The sequence below is a fragment of the Elephas maximus genome, chromosome 10, assembly GCF_024166365.1.
Source record: "Elephas maximus indicus isolate mEleMax1 chromosome 10, mEleMax1 primary haplotype, whole genome shotgun sequence".
In the NCBI taxonomy this organism is placed as follows: Eukaryota; Metazoa; Chordata; class Mammalia; order Proboscidea; family Elephantidae; genus Elephas; species Elephas maximus.
In genome coordinates this window covers 25,660,011-25,681,034 of record NC_064828.1, presented here as the reverse complement: position 1 = coordinate 25,681,034, position 21,024 = coordinate 25,660,011, and the positions used below count along the sequence as shown (strand labels likewise).

The window sequence follows — 21,024 nt, the reverse complement described above, 5'->3', positions numbered from 1 at the left end:
GGCATATATTATCATTCCCAGATTTACATTTGCATGAACTGAGGCACAAAAACATAGTGCAGTTGTCCATGGTCATACTGCTAGCAATTACAAAACACAGAATTAGAAATCTCTCAATCTGACTCTAGAGCTTCACTGACGTATTTATTAGGAATTTTACAGCAGTGAAGGTAACGTATAAAAGTAGTATCTTTTAGGACATAGCCATCATGCTAGGATGCAGAGGTGAAAGCCAAGCATACAGAATCACTACAAAAGAAATGACTGCAGACAATGTGTATTTGCATGTTTATGAGGATCTAAAGGAGCTCTGGTGGTGCAATGGTTAAGCACTCAGCTGTTAACTGAAAGGTTGGCGATTCAAACCCACCAGCAGCTCCATGGGTGAAAAGACCTGGTGATCTAATCTGGTAAAGATTACAGCCTAGGAAACCCTACGGGACAGTTCTACTCTGTCCTACCAGGTCCACTGAGTCTGAATCTACTCAATGGCACACAGCAACAACATGAGAATCTATAGCACATAAGCATATAGAGTGAGATTTGGTGCCAGGACTGGCTTTGCTCACTAACTCCCAAAATCCAGTGATATTATTTCCATTTCCATTTCACTTTACAGGAATTTTCTGATCTGATCTCAGAAACTTGAAATCATGGACCAAGGAAATAACTCAAGAGTGACTGAATTTGTGTTGCAGAGTCTTTCAGGTCCTCAGGAGCTACAACTTTTCTATTTTGCATTTTTCACACTCTCCTATTCATCCCTTGTGCTGGGAAACCTCCTTATTGTGCTCATAGTCTTCTCTGAACCTGCACTACACACACCCATGTACTTCCTGCTCAGCAATCTCTCCTTCATTGATGTGTGTCTATCCACTTTTGCCACTCCAAAAATGATTGTTGACTTCCTCATGGAGCGCAAGACCATCTCCTTTGAGGGATGCATGGCTCAAATATTCTTTCATCATGTCTTTGCTGGTGGTGAAATGATGCTCCTTGTGGCCATGGCATATGACAGATATGTAGCCATATGTCAACCCCTGCACTATGCAGCCATCATGAGTATACACAAGTGTGCAGGTCTTGTCATAGGCTCCTGGCTTATTGGGGTTCTGCACTCAGTAAGCCAGTTGGTCTTCACAGTAAACCTTTCATTCTGTGGTCCAAATCATGTGGACAGTTTTTTCTGTGACCTTCCCTTAGTTATCAAACTTGCCTGCAATGATACCTATACCCTTGAGATACTGATGCTTTCAGACAGTGGTCTAATGACTTTGAGCTCTTTCGTGCTTTTGCTCATCTCCTACACAGTTATCCTGGTCTCTGTGAGACGTCGATCCTCAGCAGGCATGGCCAAGGCCTGGGCCACCCTGACTGCTCATGTCACTGTGATGACCCTCTTCTTTGGGCCCTGCATCTTCATCTATGTCTGGCCTTTCTGCAACTTCCCAGTGGATAAGTTTCTCTCAATATTCTATACTGTTTTCACCCCTCTCTTAAACCCCTTGATCTACACGTTAAGAAATAAGGAGGTAATATCAGCAATACAGAAACTGAGGAGGCAAAAAGTAAGTTCCTAAAGGTTTCTTGGTTTTCCTTTATCATCCTTTCCTATTAAAACTGCTCATTTTTCAACTAAGAAATTAAATAAATGGAGATAATTTCTTGTGTCTAGGAATGGGATTTGTCCGAATGTGAACTCTCACTACAAACTATCTAAACTTAAGTAATAAATAGTGAATAGCTTTGGTGAGTTCATTAACTGTACTCAGAAACCAAATATAAATTCATGTACTTAAACTTGGATGCTACATATTTCACCATGTTATAAATAAATACAAAAATCTGGGCCCACAATTAATGCTTCTTTGTCTCTGCATATTAAACTGAAGTTCAGAATTGCCACTCAATGTTAGTGGTTCAATGACTACATGCAAAAATGGTTCTCTCTCTCTATGTAGATAGAGGTTTTTTTTTTGACAACACTGCTAAATACATGCCTTTGCTCTATGTATTCACTTATGGATCTCTAGGTCCTGCCATATAATCCACGCCACCTGCCTACATTTTCTAGTGGTGCTATAACAGAAATAGCACAAACAAATGTCTTCAACAAAAAGAAATTAATTATCTCACAGTCTGGGAGGTAAAATTCTGAATTCAGGGCACTAGCTCTAGAAGAAGGCTTTCTCTCTCTCTGTTGTCTCTGGGGGAAGGTCCTTGGCATCAATATTCCCCTGGGTCTAGGAGTTTCTCAGTGGGGGAATCCCAGGTCCAAAGAATGCACTCTGTTCCTGGCTCTTGTTTCCTGGGTGGTATGAAGTAGCTTTCCTCTCTGCTCACTTGTCTCTTTTATATCTCAAAAGAGATTAACTCAAGATACAACCTAAAACTATAGCTATGTTCTGCCTCATTAACATAACTGCCTCTAATCCTGCCTCATTAACATCATAGAGGTTAGGAAACAGGGCACATAGCATAATTACATTAGATCACAAAATGGGGGACAACCACACAACATTGGAAATCATGGCCTAACCAAGTTGACGCACGTTTTGGGGGGACATGATTCAATACATAACACCACCCAATAAAACATAAGTGAGAATATATACTTTTGAAAACTCTCAAAAAGAATAAGTTCATTGTTTTGACTTTTTATGAGAAGAAATCTACATTTTCACTGTCTTGTGAATTACTGTAATGTCTGAAATATAATAGGATACATTTTGTTTGTTTTTATAGCATTTGTTTTTATAACTAAGAACTAACCACCTTAGATAAGAAGAAAATGGGACTCCCCATCTTTTGCTTATAAAATAATTATTTGAATTAGACTAGAATTATTTCCTACTAATAAAACATTTTTCTTTTCTTATAAAGTTTATACCTCTATCAAATTCATATTTCTTTCACTCAACATGATAAATATGAAAATATACAAAATATTAAAGTAATATAACATATTTAAACAATATTTTTAGAATTTCAGAATAGTATTTAATTTACTTTTTTTTACCAGTAATCATTTTAACTGATATCACGTTTTAATTTGAAGCAATCATCTTATTCTAGTGTTTGAAAGAGAAAGCCTTACCCCAAAATGAAGTTATGCTTTTGAAATACTGTGACATAAATGGTAGATTGTAATAGGATTTAAACAATGCTTAGTTCACTTTGTTCTTTTATCACTTCACTATTCTTCAAGGCTCTGTTGATACTTTTCTGAAACATAAAATTCCAAAAGGAAGAAAAAATTAATATACAACAGTATCATATGAAACCCCCCCCACCAAAAAAAAAAAAAAAACAGTGCCGTTGAGTTGATTCTGACTCATAGTGACCCTATAGGACAGAGCAGAACTGCCTCACAGAGTTTCCAAGGAGCACCTGGTGGATTCAAACTGCCGACCCTTTGGTTAGCAGCCGTAGCACTTAACCACTAAGCCACCAGGGTTTCCATATCATATGATGAATATGAAAAAGATGATAACAAAATCAAATTTATATTTTATGATCACTCTATAGTTTACAAATTGTATTTTTATATGTTATCTTAATTTATATCCACAAGATACCTCAGGGTTAGAAGAAGATTATACTTCTATTACTGACCATGTTGACGTTTAGTAAAATACCTATGAATTCTGGAAGCATTCTTTAAAATAAACATATGATATTATGGCATCTGAAAGAGCAGAACCTTTGGGAGAAAAAGGGTGGTTGGAAGTGATTTCAGGTAATGAAAAGGATATAGGCCACTAGGGAGGAAATTTGTTCCTTTAAGAGTGTGAAGTAGAATTAGATCCCTTGAACCTGGGACCCTCAGAGCCTATTCCTTCAGTGAAGGTGTGGTTTAGAAGATTGTTTTGAGCAGCAGAAAGAAAAGACCAAAAATGTGTTCTAACTGACTTGGTCTATGGATAGAAAAATTGTTCATTCTTGGAAATTATAATCATAGGATTCTCCATATGTGGATCCAGAGTTTGATTTATACTTTCTGCATAGTCAAAAGAACTTAAATCTGAAAAAATCAGCATAAAATATAGTTCACTCCAGAGGTCAATGAAATTCTTGGGGCATTTGGAAAAATAAGGACAAAAAACTCTCTGGTGGGCCATACTCTTAACACTGGCCACACAGGATTTTTGCACATGAAGACCGGCCAAATTTGAGTTCACAGTCAAACTCACAAAACACGTGGGGAGCATACCTACAATAAAGGAGAATTAGAAGACAGAATAAACAGGAAACTAACCTCTCCTTCCCCACTTAAGTAAGTAAAAAAACTATTGGAAAAAGGCATGAAGTGAATATGCTTAAAAATGCTTAAATATTCAAAGTGAATAAAAAAGTGATAATATTACTATAAAAAAACAAACAGGGAAGAAGATTTTTTTTCTTCTTCTGTATTCCTTCTCCTAATTACCACTGAAAATATTGGCATTTTCTGTAAAAGAAACAATAATACTCTAAGAGTTGGAGAGAAGAAAATAGATAAGCTAGGGACTCAAAGAGTGACCTGGTAGTAAATACCCTGGGTTTTCTTTTTGATTATGTATACTGGATTTGGAGGTGAAAAAGCCAGAAATTCAGAAATGTCAATGAGAGTAAGAGAAACTAAGAAAGAATGGGGATGGGGGGACAGTGGGGGAAAGGAAGGAAAGAGAAGGGGAAGGAATGAAAGGAAAGGAAAAGGATAGAAAGAAAAGGAAAGGAGGAAGGAAGGAAGGAAGGAAGGAAGGAAGGAAGGAAGGAAGGAAGGAAGGAAGGAAGGAAGGAAGGAAGGAAGGAAGGAAGGAAGGAAGGAAGGAAGGAAGGAAGGAAGGAAGGAAGGAAGGAAGGAAGGAAGGAAGGAAGGAAGGAAGGAAGGAAGGAAGGAAGGAAGGAAGGAAGGAAGGAAGGAAGGAAGGAAGGAAGGAAGGAAGGAAGACCTAATCTCTCTATACATAGGACCAGGCAAGAGGTAACCTAGCAGTACAGAAAACTTTTAGACAGTAGCCACTGTACTCCAGCCAAACTCCACCAAAAAAAACTTAGTGCCAACCCTACTCAAGTTAGCAGAGGACAAGTGGGGATCCTAGACTTCTACTTTCCCTTCGTACCAGGCCCAACTCCCCCTCCCCAAATCCTGTGATGGAGTCAAAGAAGGCCAAGCAAGGAGCTAGCACTTCACTCCCATGGGGTGATAGGAGGCCACAGAGCAGGTAACAAGGCATTCCTACTACTCCCAGCCTAAGAGGTATCAGTGGAGGACTAGTGGAGAGTCAGAACTTTAGCTGCCATCAAGCAGTACCAAGGAACCCCCCACCTTGGATATCAGCAGAAGCGATGTGGGAAACCTGGCTTCTACCACTACCTTGCAGTAACTAGGCACAAGCCCCCCAATCCCCTGCCAGAATGGTATAAGAAAAAATCAGCTAAAATGGAACATTTAAATGAAGTCCATTCTTATAATACTCAAAATGTCTAGATTTCAAGAAAAAAAAATCACTAATGATATAAATCACCAGGAACTCTTACCATGAATGAAAAAGGACAATAGATGCCACACCAAAGTGACAGAGATGTTAGAAGTATCTGACCAACATTTTAAAGCAGTCATCATAAAAATGCTTCAATGAGCAATCATGAACATATTCGAAACCAATGAAAAAAATAAAAATCCTCAGCAAAGAAATAGGAGATACAAAGAAAAACAAAATGGGAATTTTGGCAATAATCAAAAAAATTAATAAAAAAATAAATTCAACAGATGGGCTTAAAAGCAGAGTGGAGGAATTGCAGTAAAGAAGAACTGTGAATCGAACATAAAAACCCGTTGCCATCGAGTCGATTCTGACTCATAGCAACCTATAGGACAGAGGAGAGCTGCCCCATAGAGTTTCCACGGAGACCCGCTGGATTTGAACTGCTGACCTTTTGGTTAGCAGCCCTAGCACCTAACCACTACACCACCAGGGTTTCTGAATTGAACATAGAACAATAGAAATTACAAAATCTGAGAGAAAATAGACTAAAAGTAAATGAACAGAACATTCCGCCCTTAAGGAGGTGGAGCATAACTCCTCACTCCTTAAGTGTGAGCTCCCCATAGTAAATTTCTTCTAAAAAGTAAAGTATGGAAAGTAGGAAAAAGACTAATTTTACAATGGAGAAAACGACAAACACTATCTCAGCCAGATAATCAAGGTCAACATAAATAGTGATGTTATGCTGTAACATGCACCCTCCATATGATGTGATGAGAATGACAACTTTTCTCCAGTGTTCTTCTCCCAAAAATTCATAACCCTGGCCTAATCATGATAAAAACACATTGCAAATTTCACTTGACAGAAATTTTACAAAATATCTAACCATTATGACTGAACACTGTTAAATCAACAAAAACAAAGAAGTCTGAGAAACCGTCATAGCCAAGAGAAGCCTAAGGAGACGTGATTGCTAAAGGTAAGGTGGCACCCAAGATGGGATCCTGGAATAGAAACATATATTACCCATAAACTAAAGAAATTCAATTTTTTTATAGATTGTAGGCAAAAATAGTACATCAATGTTAGTTTATTACTTTTGACATGTATACCATACTAAAGTAAAATTTTATTAATACAGAAGCTAAGTGGTTATATAGCAACTCCTTACTATGCTCAGTTTTTTTTTTCTGTAAATACAAAAAAACCTCAAAAAAAAAAAATTCCAGAAAATGAACAGACCTCAGGAAACTGTGGGACTATAATAAAAGATCTAACATTTGTGTCATCAGAGTCCCAGAAGGAGAGAAGAATGAAGGTAGAGTTGAAACCACTTGAAATAATGGCTGAAAACTTCACATATTTAACAAAAGCTATACATCTACAGATTCAAGGACCTGAGCAACTCTCAAACAGGGTAAACCCAAAGAAATTCATACCAAGACTAATGATGGCCAAACTTCTGATAACTAAAGAAAAAAAAAATTGAAAATAGTAAAAGAGAAACAGCACTTTAAGTTCAAAAAAAAAAATCTCTTTAAGTACAGGGGGAAAAAAAATTCAAATGACAGTGGCTTTGCTATCAAAACCATGTTGGCCAGAAGAAAGTGCCATAACATATTTCAAGTGCTGAAAGAAAAGGACTGTCGACTCAGAATCCTATACCCAACTAAAATACCTTCATGAAGAAGAAGAAATGATAACATTGTAAGGTAAATAAAAAGTAATTTGTCACCAGCCTACCAACCCTAAAAGAATGGATAAAAGAATAAACAGAAAGGAATGAATAAAAGAAGGATCTTGGAACATCTGGAATGAAGGAAGAACATGGAAAGGAATTATACTGGCACATACAGTAGATTTTCTCTCATCTCTTGAGTTGTCCAGATCATGTTTAATGGTTGAAGAAAAATTATAACACTATCCAATGTGATTTGAAATGTATGTGGAGGAAATATTTAAGACAATGATATTATTGATGGTGGAGAGTAAAGGGACATAAAGGGACGTAAGCTTTGTATGCTTCAACTGAACTCTAAAAATGACAAAATGAGTGAGCTCTAATAAATTACACAGATATAATATAATATCTAGAGAACAATGCTGTCCAAAGACATACATTCAAAACCCTATATCTAAAACAAAAGACATTTTAATAAATATCCAAGTAACTTACAGGAAGGCAAGAAAAAGGAAACAGATATGCACCAGAGGATATAATGTAAAACAAACAACAAAAAAAATGGCCGATGTAAGCCCTAACAAATAAGTTTCATTAAATGAAAATGGTCAAAATACACCGTGTAAAAGACAGAGATTGGTAGTGGACGAAAAAAAGAAATTGACCCAACTATGTTGTTGTTGTTAGGTGCCATCAAGTCAGCTCCAGCTCACAGCTACCCCAAGCACAACAGAATGCCCCATCCCGCGCCATCCTCACAATCGTCATTGTGTTTGAGCCCATTTCTGCAGCTACTATGTCAATCCATCTCTTCGAGGGTCTTCTTTTTTGCTGACCCTCTGCTTTACCAAGCATGATGTCCTTCTCCAGGGACTGATCCCTCATGACAACATGTCCAAAGTACGTGAAACAGTCTCACCATCGTTGCTTCTAAGGACCATGCTGATATTATTTCAAAGACAGATTTGTTCTTTCTCTTAGCAGTCCCTGGTATAGTCAACATTCTTTGCCAACATCACAACTCAAAGGCATCAATTCTTCTTTGGTCTTCCTTATTTATTGCATTCATATGAGGCAATTGAAAACACCATGGCTTTGGTCAGGTACAATTTAAACTTCAAGATGACATTGCTTCTTAACACTTCGAAGAGGTCTTTTGCAGCAGATTTGACCAATGTAATGTGTCGTCTGATTTCTTTACTGTTGCTTCCATGAGTGTTGATTGTGTATCCAAGTAAAATGACATCCTTGACAACTTCAAGCTTTTCTCTGTTTATCATGATGTCACTTATTGGTCCAGTTGTGAGGATATTTGTTTTCTTTATGCTAAGGTGTAATCCATACTGAAGGCTTTGATCTTCATCAGTAAGCGCTTCAAGTCCTCTTCACTTTCAGCAAGTAAGGTTGCTGTCATCTTCATATTACAGGTTGTTAATGAGTCTTCCCTCAATCCTGATGCTTTCTTCTTTATATAGTCTAGCTCCTTGGAGTAACTGCTCAGCATACAGATTGAATAAGTATGTTGAAAGGATACATCCCTAAAGCACACTTTTCCTGTCTTTAAACCATGTAGTATTCCATTTTTCTGTTTAAATGACTGCCTCTTGATGTATGCATAGTTCCCTGAAGCACAATTAAGTGTTCTTAAAATTTCTGTTCTTTGCTATGTTATCCATAGTTGGTTATGATCCACAGAGTTGAATGCCTTTGCATATTCAATAAAACACAGGTAAACATCTTCATGGTATTCTCTGCTTTCAGCCAGGATCCATCTTACATCAGAAATGATATCCTGGTTCCCCATCCTCTTTTGAATCGGGCTTTAATTTCTGACAGTTCCCTGTCAAGGTACTTCTGCAGCCACTTTTGAATGATCTTCAGCAAAATTTTACTTGTGTGTGATATTAATGATATTATTCCACAATTTCCACATTTGACTGGATCACCTTTCTTGGGAATAGGCATAAATATGGATGACTTCCAGTCAGTTGCCCAGGTAGGTGTTTTCCAAATATCTTGACATAGGTGAGTGAGCACTTCCAGTGCTGTTATTTGATTGTTGAAACATCTCAGCTGGTGTTCCATGAATCCTTGGAGGCTTCTTTTTCGCCAATCCCTTCTGTGCAGCTTGGACTTCTTCCTTCAGTACCATCAGTTCCTGATCATGTGGTTGAACTTTGACCAATTGTTTTTGGTATAGTGACTCTGTGAAGTAGAGAAAACATATTTTCTTTAGTGTTTTAGTATTGAAGTAGAGAAAATATATTTTCTAATGTTTTAATATAACTTTATAAGGCTAGTCTTTGAAATGTAATTGTTTACTCTGGAATCTGTCTCACAATTGTTCCTTTAAAGAAAAATAAGGTATTTAAAGAAAAATAAGGTAATCAATTTTTAGTTACTGATTAAACTCTGTTCCTCTCCCAAGGAAAAAATACACAAAACTGAAGTGGCTGAACAAAGCTTAGATCCATCTTGTGACAGAAACCAGGATGGCAGGAAGAGACTTGCAAGACTACAGGATGGCATGAAGAGACTTGCAGGACTTCAATAATAGATCACTTATTCGTCGTGTCTACCTCAAAGAAAACCCATTATTCCTGAAAAACCTCTAAACCCTGACCTTCCCCCTATAAAAACTCTCTAATTAGTCCTCTTGGTTTAGACAGAATTTGAGAACAATTTAACCCTCTCTGTCTCTCGAATACCGGTATTCAATAAAGCCCTCTTACTGCTTACCTCCTTGTGTCTCAATACTGGCTTTGCAGCAGGCAGCAGGAATCCGTAATTTGTGGTAATATCTATGTATTCCTTCCGTCATTTTTCGATGCTTCCTGCATCAGTTAATATTTTCCCCATAGAATACTACAATATTGCAACTTGAGGCTTGAATTTTTCCTTTAGTTCTTGCAGCTTAAGAAGTACCAAGCGATTTCTTCCCTTTTGGTTTTCTATCTCCAGGTTTTTGCACATGTCATTATAATACTGTACTTTGTCTTCTTGAGCCACCCTTTGAAATCTTTTGTTCACCTCTTTTACTTCATCATTTCTTCCATTTGTTTTAGCAACTCGACCTTCAAGAACACCTTTCAGAGTCTCCTGACTTCCATTTTGGTCTTTTCTTTCTTTCCTGTCTTTCAAATGACCTCTTGTATTTTTCACGTATGATGTCCTTGATGTCATCCCTCAACTTGTCTGGTCTTTGGTCATTAGTGTTCAACTCATCAAATCTATTCTTGAGATGGTATCTAAATTCAGGTGGAATATCCTCAAAGATGTTCTATGGCTCTCATGGACTAGGTCTAAATTTCTTTCTTTTTTTTTTTAATTTTTATTGGGCTTTAAGTGAAAATTTACAAATCAAGTCAATCTCTCGCACAAAAACTTGTATACACCTTGCTATACACTCCCAATTGCTCTCCCCCTAATGAGAGAGCCCATTCCCTCCCTCCACTCTCTTTTTTGTGTCCATTTCATCAGCTTCCAATCCCCTCTGCTCTCTTATCTCCCCTCCAGGCAGGAGATGCTAACATAGTCTCAAGTGTCCACTTGTTCCGAGAAGCTTACTCCTCACCAGCATCCCTCTCCAACCCACTGTCTAGTCTAATCCCTTTCTGAAGAGCTGGCTTTGGGAATGGTCCTGTCCTGGGGCAACAAAAAGTCTGGGGGTCATGACCACCAGCATCCTCAGACCATTAAGTCTGGTCTTTTTATGAGAATTTGGGGTCTGCATCCCACTGCTCTCCTGCTCCCTCAGGGGTTCTCTGTTGTGTTCCCTGTCAGGCCAGTCACCAGTTGTAGCCACGCACCATCTAGTTCTTCTGGTCTCAGGCTGATATGGTCTCTGGTTTATGTGGCCCTTTCTGTCTCTTGGCTTCATAATTACCTTGTGTCCTTGGTGTTCTTCATTCACCTTTGATCCAGTTGGGTTGACACCAATTGATGCATCTTAGATGGCTGCTTCCTGCTGTTTAAGACCCCAGACGCCACTCTCCAAAGTGGGATGCAGAAAGTGTTCTTAATAGATTTTTATATGCCAGTTGACTTAGATGTCCCCTGAAACCATGGCCTCCAAAACCCCACCCCTGCTACGCTGGCCTTCAAAGCATTCAGTTTATTCAGGAAACTTCTTTGCTTTTGGTTTAGCCTGTACTGTGTGTTGTCTTTCTCATCACCTAAAGTAGTTCTTATATACTATCTAATTAGTGAATACCCCTCTCCCACCCTTTCTCCCTCTCCCTTCTCATAACCAACAAAGAATATTTTCTTCTCTGAATAAACTATTTCTCCAGTTCTTATAATAGCAGTCTTATACAATATTTGTTTTTTTGCAACTGACTAATTTCACTCAGCATAATTCCTTCTAGATTCCTCAATGTTATGAAATGTTTCAGAAATTCATCACTGTTCTGTATCTATGCGTAGTGTTCTATTGTGAGAATATACCATAATTTATTTATCTATTCATCCATTGATGGGCACCTTGGTTGCTTCCATCTTTTTGATACTGTAAATGGTGCAGCAATGAACATGGGTGTGTATATATCTGTTAGTGTAAAGACTCTTATTTCTCTAGGATGTATTCCAAAGAGTGGGGTTGCTGGATAGGATAGTATGGTAGGTCTATTTCTAGCTTTTTCAGGAAGCTCCAAATCAATTTCCAAAGTGTTTGTACCATTTTACATTCCTACTGGCAGTGTATAAGTGTTCCAATCTCTCCACAGCCTCTCCAACATTGATTATTTTGTGTTTTTTGGATTAATGCCAGCCTTGTTGGAGTGAGATGAAATCTTACTGCAGTTTTGATTTGCATTTCTCTAATGGCTAATGATTGTGAGCCCTTCCTCACGTATGTTAGCTACCTGAATGTCTTCTGTAGTGAAGTGTCTATTCATATATTTTGCCCATTGTTTAATTGGGTTATTTGTCTTTTTGCAGTTGAGTTTTTACAGTATCATGTAGATTTTAGAGATCTGACGCTGATCAGAAATGTCATAGCTAAAAACTTAATGGCTAATGATTGTGAGCCCTTCCTCATGTATGTTAGCTACCTGAATGTCTTCTGTAGTGAAGTGTCTATTCATATATTTTGCCCATTGTTTAATTGGGTTATTTGTCTTTTTGCAGTTGAGTTTTTACAGTATCATGTAGATTTGAGAGATCTGACGCTGAACAGAAATGTCATAGCTAAAAACTTTTTCCCATTGTAGGTAATCTTTTTACTCTTTTGATGAAGTCTTTGGATGAGCAGAGGTGTTTGATTTTTTAGGCACTCCCAGTTATGTATCTTTTCTTCTGCATTGTTAGTAATGTTTTGTATACTGTTTATGCCATGTATTAGGGCTCCAAACATTGTCCCTATTTTTTCTTCCAAGATCTTTATCATTTTAGATTTTATATTTAGGTCTTTGATCCATTTTGAGTTCGTTTTTGTACATGGTGTGATTTATGGGTCTATTTTCATTTTTTTGCAAATGGATACCCAGTTATGCCAGCACCATTTGTTAAAAAAACTGTCTTTTCCCCAATTACCTGTTTTCTTGCCTTTGACAAATACCAACTGCTCATATGTGGATGGCTTTATATCTGGATTCTCAATTTTGTTCCATTGGTCTATGTATATGTTGTTGTACCAGTACCAGGCTGTTTTGACTGCTCTGGCGGTATAATAGGTTCTAAAATCAGGTAGTGCATGGCCACCCACTTTGTTCTTCTTTTTCAGTAATTCTTTCCTTATCCGGGGCCTCTTTCCCTTCCATGTGAAGCTGGTGATTTGTTTCTCCAACTCATTAAAAAATGCCGCTGGAATTTGAATTGGAATTGCATTAAATCTATAGATCACTTTTGGTAGAGTAGACATTTTTATAATGTTGTCTTCCTTTTCATAAGCAAGGTTTTTCTTCTACTTATGTAGGTCTCCTTTGTTTTCTTGCAGAAGTGTTTTGCAGTTTTCTTTGTATAAGTCTTTCATATCTATGGTAACATTTATTCCTAAGTGTTTTATCTTCTTGGGGGCTACTGTAAATGGTATTGATTTGGTGATTTCCTCTTCTATGTTCTTTTTGTTGATGTAGAGGAATCCAACTGATTTTTGTGTGTTTATCTTGTACCCCAATACTCTGCTGAACTCTCAGTTTCAGTAGTTTTTTTGAGGATTCTTTAGGGTTTTCTGTGTATAAGATCATGTCATCTGCAAATAGAGACACTTTTACTTCTTCCTTGCCAATCTGGATGCCCTTTATCTCTTTATCTAGCCTAATTGCTCTGGCTAGGACCTCCAGCACAATATTGAATAAGAGTGGTGATAAAGGGCATCTTTTCCTGGTTCCCAATCTCAGGGGGAGTGCTTTCAGGTTCTCTCCATTTAGGATGATGTTGGCTATTGGTTTTGTATAAATGCTCTTTTTTATGTTGAGGAATTTTCATTCTATTCCTATTTTGCTGAGAGTTTTTGTCATGAATGAGTGTTGAACTCTGTCAAATGCCTTTTCTGCATCAATTGATAAAATCATGTGATTCTTGTCTTTTATTTACCTAATGTCGAACCATCCCTACATACCTGGTATGAATCCCACTTGGTCATTGTCAATTATTTCTTTGATATATTTTTGAATTCTATTGGCTAGAATTTTGTAGAGGATTTTTGCATCTACATTCATGAGGGATATAGGTTTGTAATTTTCTTTTTTGTGTATGGTGTTTTTACCTGGTTTTGGTATCAGGAATATGGTGGCTTCATAAAATGAGTCTGGGAGTATTCCATCCTTTTCTACGCTCTGAAATACTCTTCTCTGAAAGTTCGGTAGAACTCTGCAGTGAAGTAGCCCTGGGCAGAGCTTTTTTTTTGTTGGGAGTTTTTTGATTACCTTTTCAATCTCTTCTGTTGTTATGAGTTTATTTAGTTGTTCTACCTCTGTTTGTGTACTTTAGGTAGGCACTGTGTTTCTAGGAATTCAACCATGTCTTCTAGGTTTTCAAATTTTTTTATAGTACAATCTTTCATTGTAATCTGATATGATTCTTTCAATTTCAGTTGGGTCTCTTTTAATATCACCCATCTCATTTCTTATTTGGGTTATTTGCTTCCTCTCCTGTTTTTCTTTTGTTAGTTAGGCCAATGGTTTATCAATTTTGTTGGTTTTTTCAAAGAACCAGCTTTTGGTCTTGTTAATTCTTCCTATTTTTTTTTCTGTTTTCTATTTCATTTAGTCCAGCTCTAATGTTTTATTATTTGTTTTCTTCTGGTGCCTGAGGGTTTCTTTTGTTGTTCTCTGTTTAAGTTGTAGGGATAATTCTTTGATTTTGGACCTTTCCTATTTATGTATGTGTGCATTTATTGATATAAATTAGCCTCTGACCACAGCTTTTGCTGTGTCCCAAATGTTCTGATAGGAAGTGTTTTCATTCTCATTGGATTCTATGAATTTCTTTATTCCATCCTTAATGTCTTCTATAATCAGGTCATTTTTGAGCAGAGAATTGTTCAGTTTCCAAGTCTTTGATTTCTTTTCCCTGCTTCCTCTTATTGATTTCTACTTTTATGGCCTTATGGTCAGAGAAGATGTTTTATAATATAATATAATGTTTTGTATTCTGCTAAGGCTAGCTTGAACTGAAGAAAAACGTCAAGCCTCGAGTTGCAATAGTGAAGGATTCCATTGGGAAAATATCAAAAGAAGATGGAAGGAATACACAGAGTCATTATACCAAAAAGAATTAGTCGATATTCAACCATTTCAAGAGGTGGCATATGATTAGGAACCGATGGTACTGAAGGAAGAAGTCCAAGTTGCTCTGAAGGCATTGGCAAAAAACATGGGTCCAGGAATTGATAGAATGTCAATTGAGATGTTTCAACAAACAGATGCAGCACTGGAGGTGCTCGCTCCTCTATGCCAAGAAATATGGAAGACAGCCTCCGGGCCAACTGATTGGAAGAGATTCATATTTATGCCTAGTCCCAAGAAAGGTGATCCGACCAAATGTAGAAATTACAGAACAATATCATTAATATCACACGCAAGCAAAATTTTGCTGAAGATCATTCAAAAACGGCTGCAGCAGTATATCAACAGGGAACTGCCAGAAATTCAGACCAGTTTCAGTAGAGGGCGTGGAACCAGGGATATCATTGCTGATGTCAGATGGATCCTGGCTGAAAGCAGAGAAAATCAGAAGGATATTTACCTGTGTTTTATTGACTATGCAAAGGCATTCCACTGTGTGGATCATAACAAACTATGGATAACACTGCGAAGAATGAGAATTCCAGAACACTTAATTGTGCTTTTGAGGTACCTTTACATAGATCGAGAGGCAGTTGTTTGGACAGAACAAGGGGATACTGATTGGTTTAAAGTCAGGAAAGGTGTGCGCCAGGGTTGTATTCTTTCGCCACACCTATTTAATCTTTATGCTGAACAAATAATCCGAGAAGCTGGACTATATGAACAAGAACGGGGCATCAGGATTGGAGGAAGTTTCGTTAACAACCTGCGTTATGCAGATGACACAACCTTGCTTGCTGAAAGTGAAGAGGACTTGAAGCACTTACTAATGAAGATCAAAGACCACAGCCTTCAGTATGGATTACTCCTCAACATAAAGGAAACAAAAATCCTCACAACTGGACCAATGAGCAACATCATGGTAAATGGAGAAAAAAATCAATGTTGTCAAAGATTTCATTTTACTTGGATCTATGGAAGCAGCAGTCAAGAAATCAAAAGATGCGTTGCATTGGGCAAATCTGGTGCAAAGGACCTCTTCAAAGTGTTGAAGAGCAAAGATGTCACCCTGAAGACTAAGGTGCGCCTGACTCAAGCCATAGTATTTTCAATCACATCGTATGCATGTGAAAGCTGGACAATGAATAAGGAAGACCTTAGAAGAGTTGACGCCTTTGAATTGTGGTGCTGGTGAAGACTATTGAATATGCCATGGACTGCCAAAAGAACGAACAAATCTGTCTTGGAAGAAGTGAGTCCACAATGCTCCTTAGAGGCAAGGATGGAGATACTGCGTCTTACATACTTTAGACATGTTGCCAGGAGGAATCAGTCCTGGAGAAGGACATCATGCTTGGCAGAGTACAGGGTCAGCAGAAAGAGGAAGACCCTCAACGAGGTGGATTGACACAGTGGCTGCAACAATGAGCTCAAGCATAACAACGATTGTAAGGATGGCGCAGAACCAGGCAGTGTTCCGTTCTGTTGTGCATAGGGTCGCTATGAGTCGGAACTGACTTGACGGCACCTAACAACAACAACAAGGCTAGCTTTATGACCTAAAGTGTGGTCTATTCTAGAGAATGTTTCATGTGCACCAAATAAGAACATATACTTCATTGCTGTTGGGTGGAGTGTTCGGCATATGTCTATGAGGTCAGGTTGGTTCATTGTGGCATTTTGATCTTCCGTGTCTTTATTGAACTTCTTTCTGGATGCTCTGTCCTTCACCGGAAGTGGCGTGTTGAAGTCTCCTACTATTATTGTGGAGCTGTCTATCTCACATTTCAAAGCTGAGTTTGTTTTATGTATCTTGAAGCCCTGTCATGGGGTGCATAAATATTTTATACAGTTCTAGCCTCTTGGTATTTTGTCCATTTAATTATTACATAGTGTCCTTTTTTTCTTCTTAGCCTTTATAATGGATTTAACTTTAAAATCTATTTCGTCAGAAATTAATATTGCCATTCCTGCTCTTTTTTGATTGTTGTTTGCTTGATATATATTTTTCCATCCTTTGAGTTTTAGTTTGTTTGTGTCTCTAAGTCTAAGGTTTGTCTCTTGTAGGCAACATAAAGACAGATCATTTTTTTTAATCCATTCTGCCACTTTCGGTCTCTTTATTGGTGCACTTAATCTATTTACATTGAGCGTAATTATGGATATGTAAGAATTTAGTGCTTTTATTTTTATGTCTTTTTTTTGTGTGTTGTTGACAATTTCTTTTTCCCACTTAATTTTCTGTGCAGTGTAGATTATCTTTTTTGGGCAGGCTTAGATTATCTTTATATATTGCCTTTTCCTCATATTTGTTTTTGTTGATTTGTTTCTGCTGAGCTTGTTTTTTTCTTGTATTTTATTTTGGTTTGTAGGATAGTTTGTCTCCTTTGTGGTTACCTTATTATTTACCCCTATTTTTCTAAATTTAAACCTAACTTTTATTTCTTTGTATCACCTTGACTTCCTCTCCATATGAAAATCTGTGACTACATTTCTTAGTCCGTCTGTATTGTTTTAATGTTGTCTTCTTTCACATAATAGAATTGCTGTTTCCCTGTTTTGAGCATTTTTTTATCTTGACTTATTTTTGTGGTTTCCCTGTCTGGGTTGACATCTGATTGCTCTGTCCAGTGTTCTACTCTTGGGTTGATACCTGATATTATTGATCTTCTAACCAAAGAATTCCCTTTAGTATATCTTGTGGTTTTGATTTGGTTTATATGAATTCCCTAAACTCTTGTTTATCTGGAAATGTCCTAATTTCACTTTCATATTTGAGACACAGTTTTGCTGGATATAAGATTCCTGGATGGCAATTTTTTCCTTCAGTTTTTTATATAAGTCATCCAATTGCCTTCTTGCCTGCTTGGTGTCTGTGGAGCAGTCTGAGCTAATTCTTATTGACTCACCTTTGCAGATGACTTTTTGTTTATCCCTAGCTGCTCTTAAAATTCTCTCTTTATCTTTGGCTTTGGCAAGTTTGATTAAAATATGTCGTGGTGACTTTCTTTTGACATCTACCTTCTGCGGAGTTCAATGAGCATCTTGGGTAGATACCTTTTCATCTTTATATCAGGGAAGTTGCCTGCCAACAAATCTTCAACAATTCTCTCTGTATTTTCTGTTATCCCTCCCTGTTCAGGTACTCCAATCACTCGTAGGTTATTTCTCTTGATAGAGTCCCCATGATTCTTAAGATTTCTTCATTTCTTTAATTCTTTTATGCTGGGAGCCAGGCTGCAAGGGCGGCCCCTCTGCACCCACTGCCCCCAGCATAAACATCGAAGAATTCCTGAAAAGTCAGGAATATCTCTGTCATCTGTGTTATGTTTCTATTTCATTTTCAGCCTGTATATAGCAGAATGTATAAGCATAAAATTCCATTATAGATTTAGGGACCTTTGGACGGGGGGCGTCCTACTCATAATCCCCTGGTGAAATCTCGGGTAGGGACAGCCCGTGTGTTACTTGGGGATCAACATGAAGTTGTCTTAGGGGAAAAACAAATAGCTCGACTATGGAAAACAAGAATAGGATGGTGAAATCCTGGTATTTACCAAGGCCCTTTTTTGTGATTAAACCACCACCCACACATGACCCCATAAAAGTGGAAAAACAAAAGGCAGTGAGTTCTCTCAGCCAATCTCTCAGCCAATTACAGGTCAACTTTCTCGTCCACCCCGCTCACTGCTGCGCTTGACTGGTCTTTGGGTATAGAGATTGGGCTAATTGTCCTTGGCATAATCGTGGACAATATGACGTAACCCAAAGTGGCTGGGCTTCAGGAACTTGACCACCCTGGACAAGATGGACAAAGCCTATGTAACAATGATTTTGCAAAAAGATTAATTGTTATAAAAACTGTGGAAGGTATTGCAAGATTAAGCATAAGTGTAAAGCAATATGAAGTCAATTATTATTTTGTGTAAAAATATATCAACAAAATATTCTCTTCAATTAAACAAAAAACTCATTGTACTTGTGTATGTATGCGGAACTGTACTATGTGTCACTTGGAAAATTATGTCTCTGGGAAATGATGTTTATGATTATATCTTGTACTGCCCCTTTATTGATCATGCGATGTTATGCTTTTGTAAGCTTATGATATAAAAGACCATGTAAAAAATAAAGAGCAGAGCCTTCTTTTTCTGCAGAATGAAAATATAAGACACTCTACCGCTCATTCTTTTTTTCGCCGAACTCTACCCCTCCTCTGGTAACCCTGTTCATTGCTGAGGCTGGCCCCCGGCAACTGGCGCCCGAACAGGGACCTGAAGGTAAGCATTGTCGTCTCGGGGTAGATAGGGCTGTTGCCTAGAGCTAGAAAAGCTCCCTTTAGCCACCCCGTCGTTAGAGAGGACGGGGATAGGAAAGGAAAGATAGGCAAAACACATGAGAAGTTGTTAGACCCCTGTATAAGCAGGAGAATACTAGAAAAACACTATGGGACAAACATCCTCTGCAGAAAGGAAACTGTTTATTGATATCATCACGTGTATGCTCAAAAAAAGGGGAACCGCAGTGACTAGAAGCCAAGTAGCTCGGTTTTTACATTTTGTTCAGGAACAATGCCCCTGGTTCCCAGAGGGAGGCTCGGTTAATTTGGACATATGGAAAGCTGTGGGAGAACAGCTACAAAAATATTATACTAGATGTGGTCCTGAGGGGGTGCCTGTTGACGCTTTTGCATTATGGATGCTTATCAGAGATACTCTTGACCCAACTCCCGATGCTTTTAAAGCATTCCAAGTACTAGACAATCCTGACTCTGACCCCACTTTAGAGGAGGAAGAAACACCTCTGCTTCAGAAACATCCTTCTGTAGTGTCTACCCCTTCAGCCCCGCCCTTTGTTGGTCTATCTAATCCAATCACGAATGACACTCTGAGCCCGGAGGAGCAAGTTGATCTAGAGGAGGAGGCTGCTAGATATCATCAAGATGAGGATATTGTTCTTCCTTTACGAAAGTTGCAAATTGAGTCACAGCCTCCAAAGTATGAGGTTAAATCATTGACCTTTACTCCTCGAAATAGAGTACCTTTACCTCCCCCACCTCCTTCTCTGGCAGGAAAATCAAAAATCAAAGCAGCCTTAAAACAAGGCTTGTCTGAGGGAGACGTTACCCTCCGTTTGTGCTTTCCAGTACATTATAGCGGGGAATTTGATGAGGATGCAGAATGGACTCCTCTTTCTTATAAATTCCTCAAGGAGGTTAAAAATGCCTGCAAAGAATATGGACCCCTGTCTCCATACACATTGTCATTAATAAATATTCTGTCAACCAGCTGGATGACTCCTTATGATTGGTATCAGCTGGCAAAAACCTGCTTACCAGGGGGTAGTTTCTTGTTATGGAAAATGGAAAAGACCTGACCCATTAATCTCTTGTGGAAGAGGCTATGCTTGTGTTTTCCCACAGGACGAAACTTCCCCTTTGTGGATACCCGACAGACTCATCAGACATGCAAGACCCAAAAACCACCAAAAATCCTCCAACACTTCCTCCCTCACTGCTCACAAACCTAACACCTCCCACGACTCTTCTGAGAAACCTGTCTCTTGAAAATGCTCCATCTGCACCCCCACCTTCGCCTGTCTCTAGTTCCTCCTCTTCATCTTCTACTCCACCCCCTCTCACTGACTTTATACAACCCTCTACAAACCTCAACAACTCTTCATCTCGAGACAAAGTGCGGTGGAGAAGCCGGAGACATACTCCCTATTCAAGAACCCATCAAACCATTGCGGCTGAGCCCCCAACTTGGGGCCAACTCAAAAAACTTATTCATCTGGCTCACACCTTAACCGTGGATCAACATATTCCCATAAATGCGGGTACTCTTTTTGTGGCTATGCTCGCTATCATTTCCTGTCAGGTATGTGTTGTTACGGCTGATATACATTGGGCTTATGTCCCAAAACCTCCTATATTTCATCCCGTCACCTGGGAAGATCCTTCCCCCTCTGTATTTACTAATAATTCTGCATTACTGGGGGGCGAAACCATATTTTGGAACCCTCAGGGCTTTAATTCTAATTATTCCTATTCTGGTGTGTCAGATAATCCTCCTATTTGTATTCAATTAAGAAATTTGCAAAAAACTATCCCTGGCTGTATTCCTTTTGGCTTCAAATCAAT

The 21,024-nt window shown here is 38.3% G+C and overlaps 1 protein-coding gene across 1 annotated transcript; it reads left to right on the top strand.

Moving 5' to 3' along the window:
• The first annotated feature begins 653 nt into the window (after window positions 1-653).
• LOC126084081 (olfactory receptor 4K15-like) lies at window positions 654-1,580 on the top strand. The gene has a single exon (XM_049898299.1). It carries the CDS (start codon window positions 654-656, stop codon window positions 1,578-1,580), a length of 927 nt encoding a protein of 308 aa, XP_049754256.1.
• The last annotated feature ends 19,444 nt before the right edge of the window (window positions 1,581-21,024 follow it).